Below are 14,021 nucleotides of genomic sequence, written 5' to 3' on the forward strand. Positions count from 1 at the left end.
ATCTGCAACTTAGAATAATGGAAACTTCTTTGGCAAACATTACAGTCATTAATAACGACATTAATAACTAATGCATAACTATTAATCTAAGATCACTAAACATATTTTATTATTTTTATAGTTTAAATAATAATAATAATAATAATAAAAAGGTGTTTGTTATACAATTTAAAGCTAAGGTGGGATGATTTATATATTTATTATAGAAGAAAAAAATTGTTATTTTCTATATAAAAATTACCAGATAACTTCTATGATTAAAGGTTGTAATTTTGAAATAGGAAATGACGTATTTACTTCCCTTTACGCTTTCGTATTTCCGGATAAGATATTTTGATAGAAGAGGCGAAAACAGTATAAATAACATTGTACGAGGCGGATAATTCCCTTGATTCGTCGACTGACGACATGAGTAGGTTGAGCTTGGGTTTGGTCATACTTCTTTTCTCCATCTGTCACGGCCAGCTGTTAACTTACCTTCAACTACCAAAACATGACGGTGTCAAACGTGTCTGCACCATAGGAGCAGACAATTTCACGTCTGTTGTCAGTTCTGCAGAAATAGTAGTCGTCGCTTTCACGACGACACATCAATCTACTGGATGTTCTGACGATTTGGACAGCTTCACCCAAGTAAGTACTTTGGAAAATTATCTGCTCGACATCTTTCTAACGAGATTTAAATAAAAATTAATTACTATCACTTACTTAAATAGTAATTAATTGTTAAATTTATTAAAATTTAATGACTTGATGAATTTCAAATTATTATTTTAAATATTTAAAAGTTTATTCTGCTAAAAAAATTTTTTTTCTTCTGTTAAAAAGTAGTAATTAGCATTTTTGTTCGTTAGAATCTTAATCAACGTGTTTATTTTTAATTATAAAATTTTTATAAAATATACAAACAAATTATTAATAAATTTAGTTTTTATTTTTCTTTCCAATAATTAAACATTTTACTATAATATTATAATGGCGATAATTGAGTTTTTACGGATGTAAATCGTAATGATAACTTTCGAAATTTTAATTATATTTAAAGAAAGCTAATTATAGACTTTACTTATTTGTATATATGAAAATAATAATTTAAACTTTGACCTTTTTAACTTCTTGACAATGTTTTATAAAAGTAATTTTTGCTACGTCTATATAAGTTTAATAAAAGGCAAATGATATCTGATAAAGGTTGTCAGATGTTATCAACAAAAATCAACCAGAAAATAGGTGTTATGAAAGAAACGAATCCACCCACTATTGTTTTCTGTTGTGTAATAAAAATGTTGCATCTTATCAAAATAAATTGACTGATTATCTTTGTTTTTTTAAATAAATTTATTCTTTAACTATCTTTGATAGCCAATGAAATGTTTTATTATATTCTTTTGTTAGATATATCCTCAGTAGTTTAGTATCATTACTTATGACCATTTAGAAAATTTGATTGTATATCATGAAATGAATTGCAGTTATTTTTTTCTAATTTACTCATAGTTTTCTCTTCTTTTAGTAAGTTTTTACTGCAACTACAAATTTCGATTTGTTAGATTCCAATGTTTATATAAGTCTGGGGGCGATTTATATATAAGGAGACAAAATCCTTTATATTAGATGTGTGTTGTATCTGAACACATCTATTATTTTTTACAGTTTACGAAGTAAAATCGTGTATAGAAAATAATATAAAATTATATTTTTGGTATTAAAATTATTTATAAAATATTAAAGAACCCTTTCTAATATGTAAACTCTATTTAAAGTGATATATTTTTTATTTTTGGGGGGTGTTTTTTAACGATTTATTTCTGGTAATATTTGATCTCCAGAATTAATTTGATGGAGTGATTCGGAAAATATTCATTCAATCGAATCTCTAGTTTTGCCATGTAATTCAACTTTTAGTTCACGTCTGAATTGGGGTGGAGTAGCATAACTCCCAGAAAAAAGTAAAAAAAATTATAGGCTTCAAGAAGCTTCAAATCATACAGATATGATTTGTGATTTGATTTTTGCACATATATTTGCTATAGCAGGTGAACAAACTCTAGCAAATTACATGTCAAAGTCTACTTGTACAGTATGACACATGAGGATTTGTTATATCCAAATGAAATGGGTTTCTTAAGGAATGCTGTTATGATTCAGAATATAAGAAAAAAATATATAAATGTTGAATTTTTCATACAACATCCAATTTTCTAATATAATTTATATTCTAGATTTCATGCTCCGTAACGAAAACCTCACTTCAATGTAAATTATATAGAACTCGAGGGTACATTTTACATTTATAGCCACGCGAGAATTACATTAAATTTATAGAAAATGTAAAATAAGTAATCAAAATTATGCATGGATAAAAATTCCTAACGAATGAAGAATGTGCAGGTTTATACATACATAATTTTTGTTTACTAATTAAAATTTATTTGAAGGATGTAAATAAATAAAATTCTATTAATTTTATCGAAAGATAAGACAATTAAAGAATAAAATTAATTAGAATTTTAAAAAATATATTCTTTAATTATATTCAAACTATATGTAAATAATAAAGTACTTGGACTCTTCATCAATTACTTTATAAAAGAGATCAGCAAGTATGTCATCTAGATTACTTCTTTAAAAATAAAAGTACTTTTATTCCATTAAAATATAATTGGAACTGAGAGATTTTACTGTAATTTTTTCTTGTATACGCGTATCATTTTAGTGTATGAATTATGTAAAATATTGCATAAATCTTGAATAAATAATGAATGGCTCAAATTACTGCCGACTGATTTGAATATCCGATTTTGCATCACTCAAAAAACTTTATAACGAGCTTTTGTCTTATTTTTTCTTTTTACTTTTTAAGGATTTAGTAGAAAACAAGCTAACAGCTTATTAGAGAACAAAACAAAATCTGTAACCAAAAAAATAGGGGGGGGGAACAAATGGTGTGAAAAGCCGATTAGGCCAAATTACTTGGAATGAAGAAAGTAGCACTTTGCAGACAATTCCAAATAATAAACATTAAATTTTTTATTTTTGAAAATTAACGTAGGATTTTTTTTTCTCAAGATCTATTTATCATGACCAACATCTTGGTCTAAATATTTAATTTTCAGGGAAAAAAAAATTATTAAAAAATGAAATTCATTCGAGGTCAATTGATGTTCCTTCGACGTCACGCTCTAATTCACTAGAAATTGTCAATTTGAGACATTTGGATCGTTCCATGTGTGGCTATAAGTAGGCTATTATTTTGGTCGATTTTGCACTCATTTGTTAAAGCATTTACATCTATCGCCATCTAGTGACGATAATGGAAATTATTGCAGAATCAAAACATTTTGCGAATCAATCGTCGAATGGTTTACAGTAAAGGACATCGTGTTAAAATAGTTATTTATTTTAAAACAAACTCGTAAATATCTTTATATAAATCTTCGAGTAGTTGTTTTATAAAATACAGATAAGAATTTCATTTCCCCTCCTTGATGCATACGTTAGATACAGGATAATTCAAGTATGAAGTTCAAGGTTAATATCAACGTCTATCAGACAAAGTACAAGCTTTTGTTAGTGTATTATTGGTTTATATATTACACTTGTATGTGTGTTTTTAATTACTAAATTTTACAGGAGGAAAAAAAAAAATATTTTTATTAAATTGAAGAATAAAAATGTCAATATATTTTGAAATTACAAGTTATAGAAAATTACAATTTTCTATAACTTGTAGATTTCATAGACTATTGTAATTTATTTTTTAATGTTTGTAGATTTCATGAAAGTTTTTAATTGTTTATAACATGTAGATTTTATAGAAAATTGTAGTTTTTTACAAGTTCGAAATTGACTTGTGAATCTTCGTTTTTGTGAAAGTAAATCATTTCTGCAGTTTATCGTTCGTATAAAGAAAATTTCGTGGCATGAATCATTAATTTATATACATAAATTGCGAACAGGTGACTCAGAAGAACGTATTTTGTGCACAGCCAGTTATGAGTCACATAACTACGAACTTATGAGCCAAATGAATATACACGTGACTGATATAAACGTGTGCATAAAATTTGTTTGTTTACAAAAATTTTAAATTTAGAAAATTTCACAATTTATAGAAATAAAACTTCAGCATTTTTTTATTTTTTTTATTTTAAATTGATTAAAATTTCTTCTTATCTTAACTTCTATAAATGCTTTAATCTGTATTTCAGCTAAGTTAAATGATAACTTATCTCTTATAACAACAATAAACCATTTATTTGGATATTTTTATATTAAGAAAAATCATCTTGTTTTTTAATTTTGATATTCCCATTCAATTATTTAAACGACTTTCAAATGAACTTATTAGAATCTCTTCATCTAAAATTGCTTCTAGATTTAAAAATAAAAGTTCAATTACTTTTAACTAATTGAGCAGACCATTTCGTTTAGTCCTGACCGTGAATTAAATTAATTAAATTTGTTTAGAGTTGTGAAGGAGATTTTTTTTCGTTTCTTAAATATTCAACAATTTTCTTTTACTTTTTTTTTCTAAATATCTAAATATTGACTTCGATATTAAATTAGATCGTAAGTTAATTTGTTCTATTTTTTTAAATAATTAATGAGCTGGTTTATGTTTATGACAATAAAATTTCCGCACAGGAACAGTTAAATTTATGCTCAAGATAGTCGTTTACATATTCACGAAAACTGTGGCTTGCTCTTTATTAAATAGTTGAGCTCGTGTTCATTGTTAATTAATAATTGAGCTCGAATTTGAGGTTAGTTGAACTCGTGGTATTGGCTCGTGTTGAGCAGTAATTGTGGATCGTGTTCAACAAAATGTATCGACGATTACGAGCTTAATATATGTTCAAGATAGTCCTGCACGTGCTTGAGGTAAATTGTAGATCGTGCTTTAAAACAGTCGAATTTAATTGCTTTCTGACACGAGTACTTGCTCTAGATTACATTTATTTTGATAGTGATTGAACTCGTGTTCAAGGTTGGGTACGCTGACGTTCATCGGTAATTATGGCTAGTTTTCAAGGAAAGATACACTCAGCAGAATTTTGATTATCTATAGATACGAACCTTATAGATTTAATATATGAAATTTCAATTTATTTTATAAGTAGCCTAAACTTGTTCAAATGTATCAGATTTTTATTAATTGGCAATATTTTCTTACACTCGTAATTATTTATTTAAAAAAGAATAATTATACACTTGACGTTTTCAATATGATAGATGATGTTTTTAAGAAAAAAATAAATAATTATTAAGCAATTTCTGAAAAATATAAAAAGAGTATTATTATTAATTTACTTTCTAAAATATTATTAAAATTCTCAGTCTAAACGAGTAAAAATCCCAGCATAGATTACTCATTATAAATACATTGTAGCTCGCAACATCTTCGAATTAATTTGTTCGTTAATAATACGTTTTTAAAATGGCTTTGGTTGTCGAAATTAGCTTTTTTTTTAAAATAGCATTTTTAACTGAGCATCAAGCGAAACGATAAAGCTATCTTGTGCGCTTTTTCTCTCATTTTTGCTGTTTATCTCTTCAGGTGACTGCCCAAGTCCTGCGTAAAAGAAATGTTCTAATCTGTGAAGCTGACGTTTCTGTCATCAAAGAATTCTTAGCAGGTGAGCTCATTCGGATGCGGGAGGATGCAGGGGGTGGCCACACCACCGTCAATAAGTCGATTTTCTTGTCAAAACTGCTAACTCAAACACATCTAAATCTAATTTCCATCAGCAATTTCGGTAAATGTTTATGTAACGAATCAATCGAATTTACTCTCCATAACGTAAATTAAAAGATATATATTTTTCGTTTTAAATTGATGCTGTTTGATCGGAACAGGGCTCTTTTTTCGGGAGATGAATGTATTAAAAGGAATATATTTTTTTTTAGATAAAAGAGGTTGATGATGTTTATGCAGCTCGACGGGTTTTATCGTGCAAGTGAATTCAATGATATTCAGAACGTCAAAATTCTGCATTTCCATTTATGAAAAACAAAAGTGTTTTGATACGATTCGACCATTTTTCTTTTTAGAATAATTTTTAGAAAACTCATAACTACCTCCTCCTCCCCCTGCATTCACAGACAAAGATAGATGAATGGTCATTTCGCTCTGACAGTAGGATTCCTATTAATTCTCTTGCACAATAACTTATTCTTATCTGTTTGAAACATGTTCATGGTTCTATAATTTACACAATGTGGTTAAGGGTTTGGTAATTTTGACAGATGAACAATTAAAATCTGGAGATGTATATATTTACAAGAATGCCAGAAAGTACCGTTATTTTGGACATCGATCAGCAAATTCTCTCTTGCCGTTTATACTCAAGGTAAGCTTTAAATGTAAATTTTATTATATTTTTTTCGAGATTTATGTTAATAATATAGTTTTATAGATTTACAATAAAAGGAATAAAATTTTAAAAGTGATTAGGAAGACTTTCCTTGTTAAATTCTCGAGTTTATTAAGTAGTATTTCGGCTGTAAATATTAACATTCTATCGAGTTTTAATTAAGAGAATGTTATGGAAAAATATTAATTAGGTACAAATTTTAATGCTAATTAATTTATTAATGTGAAAAGTATATAAAATGATAAAGTAATGTTGTTTTTATGCGGTTGAATTCCTAATAATAGCTTATTCTTTAGGACAATGTAATATTTCTCTTCTTGTCAAAATTTGAAATTACAAGAAACATTGGAAGATAAATTGGGCTAAAGATTTTTAAATAATCTGAAAGACAAAATATTTCATGAAATCGCTTAAAATCTGACTTTAATATTTAAATAACCAAATTAATTTCTGCTATGTTACGTGAAACTTTGAACGTGATCAGTTAGTTAACTTTGAATATTAAAATGATCAAAATTCATTTCGTTTAAATATTATTCTTAAGTGTCGGGTTATGATTTGTGAATAATTTTCTTCTATTCATTTTTTAAACATTTTCACTCATAAAAATTTTAGTTTTTTGTGTGTAATTGAAAGTTAATTGATGTATCAGGAAAAAATGTCACTATTTATCGTCATTTAATTTAATTTAAACATTGTGATAATTATAAATAAATATTTTAAACTATTTAATTAATTAAACTTTTTATTTTAATTATTATCGGCTTTCTAGTAATAAAATTGTTGTCATTTTATGTTAATCTGGTAGAAGATAAATTTATTACATTGATTCACTCCTCTATTGAATTTTATAGGAATTACATGTTTTTCTTCGTCTTTTTTTTCTTCTATTTTTTTTCCTTTTCATTTCAGTTGAACTCAACTCAAATAAATATCATTACGGGAAAATTGGACAAAATAGCTTTTGATGCTGTTGAACAACCGCGAGTTGTTGGATTCTTTATGAAGAATACCGCTGGTGAGTCGAGAGAAATCAACAAAAAGATTTCGTTAGAAAAATGAATATTTAATTAATTATAACGAAAATCACTTTAAATTTTAAATGAGAAATTTATAAATTGTCGGAGGAAAATGAAGAAAAATTGTGATTTTTGAAAATTCGACATTTTGCAAAATTACAATAAATCATTTGGAGGCAGTAGTTGGATACTTTAATGCGACTAGCACATGATTTATTATTATTATTAGTTTAATCAAGAGTATTGGAGCTTAGTTTACAACCTGATCAATGTAGAACCCGTTGTTTAGTCATATTAATAGATTGCACCTCACTATTGAGTACAGTGCATTTAAACTTAGTAATTTACTCTTTGCTCAGTTTTAAACCCCGTTTTAAATATCCACCATTTATAAAGAAGAGAGGAGGAATTTATAAACTTGTAATCGAAAGTTGGGAATATATTTTTTTTTTAGAGTAAAAAATAAAATAATTATCATCATCTCGAAAGTAAATTTTATATAGATATAAATCTTTTCAGATTACAAAGCATTCGAAGATGCTTCTTCTCAATTCAGCCCCGAAGTCCCATTTTATGTCGTGTTTGATCGAACGGTAGGTCGTTTATCTTTCACTATGGCATAATTTGTCTGCACGGAGTCATTAAGATAACAACGGTCCCCCCGAACAGGTTGCCAAGCATCTGAAACTTGATACAGTTGGACAAATAAACTTGTATCGTCCTCTAGAAAAAACTCCCATACCCTGTCCAGTCAATGTAAGCATATTATTGAATTCCCTTTTTAAATATTCTGCAACTAACTTTAAATATATATATTTTTTGATATAGCCAGCATCTGTTGAAGATATCCGAGCATTTATACAAGGTCATAAAGGGGCTGTACTCACTAAACTGACGGAGCATAATCTTCACGATCCTTCAGTAATATCAAATTCCAAAAAAAATATATGAAAATAAGCATGATTTCTTGTTATATTTAATACCTTAGCAACGCGAATAACATTATTTAAAAACACTTTCTGTACCATTACTAAGTGATATTTAGAAAATGTGATTCACCTATATCGACCAGTTCTTTCAGCGCTCACAAAAAGGGAAGGAGGAAAAAAAATCGAAGTTGCGCTTCCACAAAATACTTCCCGGAAACTAAATTATTCTTGATACAGAAATAGTATTCCAGTTCAATATTAACAAAGAATCCTTTTCTTTATTATTACTTCACGCAGAAAATTGTGCAGGAGCTTCAGTGTATGTGTATATATATATTATAATAATATTCTCTTTTCAGCTTTTTGATGAAAACCGGATTCTAGTCTTATCTATAGGAGAGCAGCAGTCTCCAATAGGAGCTTATTTTTACCGTCTCTTATCCAAAATAATCCGCAATAACACCAACAACACGGAATTCCAGCAATTAAATATTGTCTGGATAGAACCTGATACTTTTCCAGCTATGCACATTGTACGTAATGTTACATTAATACCAATTTCTTCTTCTTCATTTTTTACGTTGCAATGTAGTGGTACCAATTATATTTTTGTATCGAATGGATATTTGCTTACAGATGATGGATGTATTGGAGAGCACATTAGGGATACCTCCTATATTACCTGCCTTTGGAACTGTCAATTTAACTACGGTAAGTCCTTGTAAGATCTTACATCAACCATCTTGATTGATAATCTTGTAACGTTTGAAAAGACTTACATCAGATTTTAAAAACTAGTCGAATACAAAGTTTAAAACATCGTTTATAAATACTATCGATTTTTCCTTACAAATTTGAAAGTTAAATCGATGAATCCAAAATATTTTTCTCTGTTTACTTTCCACCCGATAGTTTTTAGAATTTTTGTAAAACATATTTCCATCCAAGAGAGGGGGAGGAAAACAAAGAAAAAGGGAGAAAACGCACCCCAGAATTCCATAGATAAATAATTCAACGTTTCATAAAGAAAATATTTATTTTTGACTTAATTTTTGTAAAAAAAATTAGGTGAATGATATTCTCGATACTCTTATTTATTTACGAATTGTTAACATAATCAAAAATTAGGAGAAAAATTAGCATCTTTTTGTAAGATAAGTAAACGACAATGGCTCTTAATTTAATAAGAAGAGAATTTACTTTGCTTTGAACTTAAATGACTTTTCTTCAATGATTAAAATTAAATGATCTTTTAAAACATATTTTATATAGCGATTAAATCGTCATTAATATGATTTATAATAATTAATATTAAAAGTTTATCTAGCCTCGACTGATGTCTTTATTAGCTGCACGCTTTCTGGTTAATGTTTTCGCCAAATCGATATTCATTTGGTTTTCATATGTCTGATAGAGATTTTAATGTTGTTTCGGTATCTTTTCAACTTGTTATCGAGTGATTTTCGACAGAATTTATGCTGAAAATTCTTAATTTAATTCATTTTTATGGAATATCCAGTAAATTAATATGTTCTTGACGAGTGGATGGCGTTGTTCATAAATAAAATAACACCAGGCGTATAAATTGCACGCCCGTACAAAAGAATAAGGGGGAGGAATATTCCCTTCTTAATCCCCCTTCTTATCAAGCATTCGTCACACAAAAATTTGTGACGAATGCTTAATATTATTTACTCTTGTCATTTTATAATAGTTAAAGATAAATAGATCCTTCATTATATATAGGACTTATACAAGAAAAGGGCTTAAATGTGTATGTTTTTATTAGATTTATGATTAAATAATATATAAAAAAATATATCTAATAGATTTTATTAGATTAGTTTTCCACAAATCGAATGCCCCTTTTTTACGATGATGGTTACACCACTGAACGTTAATGTACAGACTGTTCTTTGCCACTCCTAGTGGAATCCGAACCCATGACATTTTACATTTTCTAAACTAAGTTGTGTATTTATTAAAAGCATTTTTAGTGTTAAATTTTATTGGAAATTCGAAAAAACAATATAATAAATTAATTCCGAAGATTGCGTACTGCAATGACATTATAAATATTCAGAAAACCAGCAGAATCCAATTTTAAAAGCACCAGGCTATTAAATTTTTGTAAGGTATCCAAAAGTGGCAACGTTTGTGTAACGAAATGCTCTCAATTCTGTCGAGTTTGGCAATATTGCAATTTCGTAAATGTAATTTTCCTCGCGATAATTATCGAACCGATTAGTAATAATTTATGTAGAAATCAGTTTAGATTAATTCCGCGAGAATTTTGTAATTTAATAAACCGAAAATTCATCGGAATATTTATTTTCTAAACAACACAATATAAATGTATTTAAAGATACTAATTGTAATTTAGTTCAGAAGGGGAGGAGGCAAAGATGGAACCGTAATGCTTAAAGTGGTAAAACACGGCAATAAATAACCATTAAAAATTACTATTATTCAGGTTACGTAATTACGGCACGATTAAAGGGGGGAGTAAGATAAAAATAAAAGAATTTTCGTTAAAGAAAGATGGTGAATACAAATTATTTTAACCTCTTTTGTTCGCCTTGAATAATGCATCAAAATTGGTAAAATAGTTGAAGTGTACTAAAGCAAATACGCGTAAATAGTTGGCGCTGATAGAATTTAATCAACGTGAAATTACGAGACGTGATATACACCACTGTATGGGATTTATTATGGATATTTGTGGAATGTTTCCTGCGATTATGTCCTAATTAGATGATAATTTCCAAGATTACAAAATTGCATTACGATGGAGCAATCAATGAGGTGTTTTTTTAATTCAGTGCAAGAAGAAATCGAATTTTTATAAATGTTTTAAGTGTACACGTGCATAGGAGAGAAGAAAAAGGCAAAAAGAAAATAGTTCGTATTTTTTTGGGGGTGTTGTAAATGTTTCTTGCGAAACACTTACACAAAAACCCTCGAGTGAACATAGGAACTGGCATCGATATCTTTACCAAAGCATGTGGAAAACTCTGCAACATTTGTCCTACATTTTCTTTTGTATAACCAAAGCTCCACTTTATATTGAAAATTTCTAGATGTGTAAATATCTGGTAAACCAGCGTATAATTCTGTTTTTTCGACTTTATATAATCGAAGATTTACTTCGAATAAATGCAAACTTGAGGAGATTTATTTAAATTTCAATAGAATGGTACTAGACAGTTGGCACATGTAACTTTATATTTAAAATTAAGCTACAATTTATAGGCTATAATCTGTTTAAATGTTCCCTCTCGAGTTAAATTATAATTTTGAAAAAATTCTTTGCCACTTACCCTAGAAGAATTAAAAGAAAAGAAAAAAAGGCTGTTCTGATGGTTTGCAATTACTGAAAGGCAACAAAGAAACGTCTCTTAGTCTGATAATGGTTAAAACTCACAAATGCTTTCCTTTTATATTAATAATCAATATATTTAATAAATCCGGAAACTGCAACGAAACGTAATTAGAATTAACTGCTTTTGGAAATATTCTTCTTAGCAATATTACTATTTGTACTCGGCTACGAAAATCTCAATATTAAAATTCTTCTTCGTAGCAATACAATATTTTCTAAATTGCAAAAGTTTTAATGGTCTTAAATTAAATGTAATTGTAAGAGTAAAAATTGAGGTCGACGGGGACGATTGTTTAGGAAATCCTTTTATACTAAATATCAACTGCCGACGAATGGCAAAATACCCAAAATCTCCATTGCAATTAAAAGGAGCACAAGGGGAATAATTCTGGATAAAATTTTATATGTTGAAGAATTCTTTACTGTTTAAATCAACGAAATGCATTCGTAGATTGGTACAAAAGCGTGCCTTCAATGCTCTGTGTAGCATTTAATTTTAAACATCATGAATCTTTTAAACACCGTATCTAATATTGTATTAAAATATATCGATTCAGAATGAAAATGCCTGGTTTAACACGTCTCTGCTCAACACTACTGGAGATAAAAATGCAGAGAAAGAAAATATACAACTGTTAAGTGACTGGTTAAGTTCAGTCATCAATAAAACCGTTCAGACCGTTAAGTTGGGTAAGATTTTTTCAATTTTTTTAAATATTATTTTTTTATTTTTTAAAAATTTAAAATACTTCTTGTTTTAGTGGGAAGACAGTCGTTTCTTCAATTACCACAGTCTCAATCTGTAAACGAAGGAGACTCAGTTACATTGGAGTGCGTGGTAGAGAACCCAATTGGGGATTGTGTATGGCTGAAAGACGGGCGAAACATCGGTTATAATTTCGTCAAACACAAGCATTTACAATGGGTTGGTGATACTTCCGCAGGTGTTTGCAGTCTTAGGATAATTTCAGTAGAAAAAAGTCGAGACGAAGGTCAATGGGTGTGTGAAATAACCGGAGACGAAGAAAATCCAACAATTACTTCGACTCCAGTGAAGTTAACAGGTAAATTTCGTCTTATTTACTTTTATAATTAATTCCTTTTTATTTAAAAATTGCAATATATTACCGAAACGGAATAAAATTAACTTTTGTTTTACGTATTAATTTATTACTTCGGTGTTATTTTCTCTAATAACCTTGATAGAAACAGAAATGCCAAGATTGTTGATAAAAAGTAAATAATAGTTATTGCGATTGGGTTTGTTCTCTGGCACATGGATTATGTCATTTGGGAAAGGAGCAAAATTGCTAAAGGCAAGAAACAAAACTTCTGCAGCTAATTATGTCCTGTTTCTAATATCGATTTCTGAATTACTTCAGTTTTTTTCCCGGAATAATAAATTTGCAGATAAATTGTAGAATAATTGAAAAATATTTTTATAACCTTTTTTTTGCGTGGTTGGGGAAAATAATTATTAATACAGATTTGAAGCGTGTGGCATAAGAAGGAAAGGGGAGAGACAAAAAATAAATGTAAAAAACAACGTTTTGTTTCGCGTAGTAGTTGCATTAAGGGAAGAAACTTTTGTTAGAAGTGTTAAATAGCTGAATTGTTTGTTGTACAATTGTGAAGAGCACATGGTTTTAACAATATAAACTTGGAAAGCTTCCAAATCTTTCAGGCAGTAAACGACAAGGTAGCCTCTTGATAAGCCTTTGTTAAGAACCAAATCCTTTTGACGGTGCAATAAATTATTTAAAAGTTTTCGGGTATCCTTCCTAATAATACTTCAGCACGGTTCATTTGTAAATAAGCGCATTACTTAAAATCGAAGTTGTAATCGAATATGCACTTAATTGTAATAAATTTTAATTTGCCGCGTAATAAAGGGTGAAAATAATTTCAACATTTTTGCATTTTTAAATACATTTAATAGCTTATACTTTACATAATTTTTAAAAATATTTTTTCAGTTGTACCATTGGAGAAAGTAGCTGTAAAGACCGAAGAATTATGAAGAATTTCTATTATAAAATTATTATTTTTTAAAAATTTCTCTAATGTTTTATAAATTATTATTATTTTTCAATAAAAATCAAATTTTTTTGTATTATTATTTATTATTTATTTTTATTGTTTCCTTTCGAAGAAGCGTTCATCACCAGTTTCCGGCAATGTAGATAGTGGTTGTTGTTTTCATTTAACAACCAGCTAACCACACTGCCAAACACTGATGCAGACATTCCGAGGAAGATATTAACTCTTGATTTGATCCACCTGATCAGACAGTCGAAGTAGTCTGGGAGGTAAC

At 28.4% G+C, this 14,021-nt stretch overlaps 1 protein-coding gene across 1 annotated transcript; it reads left to right on the forward strand.

Moving 5' to 3' along the window:
• The first annotated feature begins 379 nt into the window (after nt 1-379).
• On the forward strand, nt 380-13,820 carry LOC111623270 (calsequestrin-1-like). Its single transcript, XM_023365791.1, has 12 exons — nt 380-633; nt 5,561-5,639; nt 6,250-6,353; nt 7,290-7,395; nt 7,916-7,989; nt 8,066-8,152; nt 8,225-8,317; nt 8,685-8,858; nt 8,962-9,036; nt 12,265-12,397; nt 12,469-12,771; nt 13,684-13,820. The coding sequence occupies exons 1-12, from the start codon at nt 409-411 to the stop codon at nt 13,725-13,727; spliced, it is 1,497 nt and encodes a 498-aa protein (XP_023221559.1). The 5' UTR covers nt 380-408; the 3' UTR covers nt 13,728-13,820.
• Nucleotides 13,821-14,021: the final 201 nt, after the last annotated feature.

Source organism: Centruroides sculpturatus, unplaced genomic scaffold (assembly GCF_000671375.1).
Source record: "Centruroides sculpturatus isolate CEXI.00-Female unplaced genomic scaffold, Cexi_2.0 scaffold302, whole genome shotgun sequence".
NCBI lineage: Eukaryota > Metazoa > Arthropoda > Arachnida > Scorpiones > Buthidae > Centruroides > Centruroides sculpturatus.

Excerpts from the sequence above, each read along its gene's own strand:
- LOC111623270 (XM_023365791.1), top strand. The coding sequence starts at position 409 with ATGAGTAGGTTGAGCTTGGGTTTGGTCATACTTCTTTTCTCCATCTGT. Across the intron at positions 9,037-12,264 it reads GAACTGTCAATTTAACTACG|AATGAAAATGCCTGGTTTAA; the intron begins GTAAGTCCTTGT and ends ATATCGATTCAG. Across the intron at positions 12,398-12,468 it reads CGTTCAGACCGTTAAGTTGG|TGGGAAGACAGTCGTTTCTT; the intron begins GTAAGATTTTTT and ends TTCTTGTTTTAG.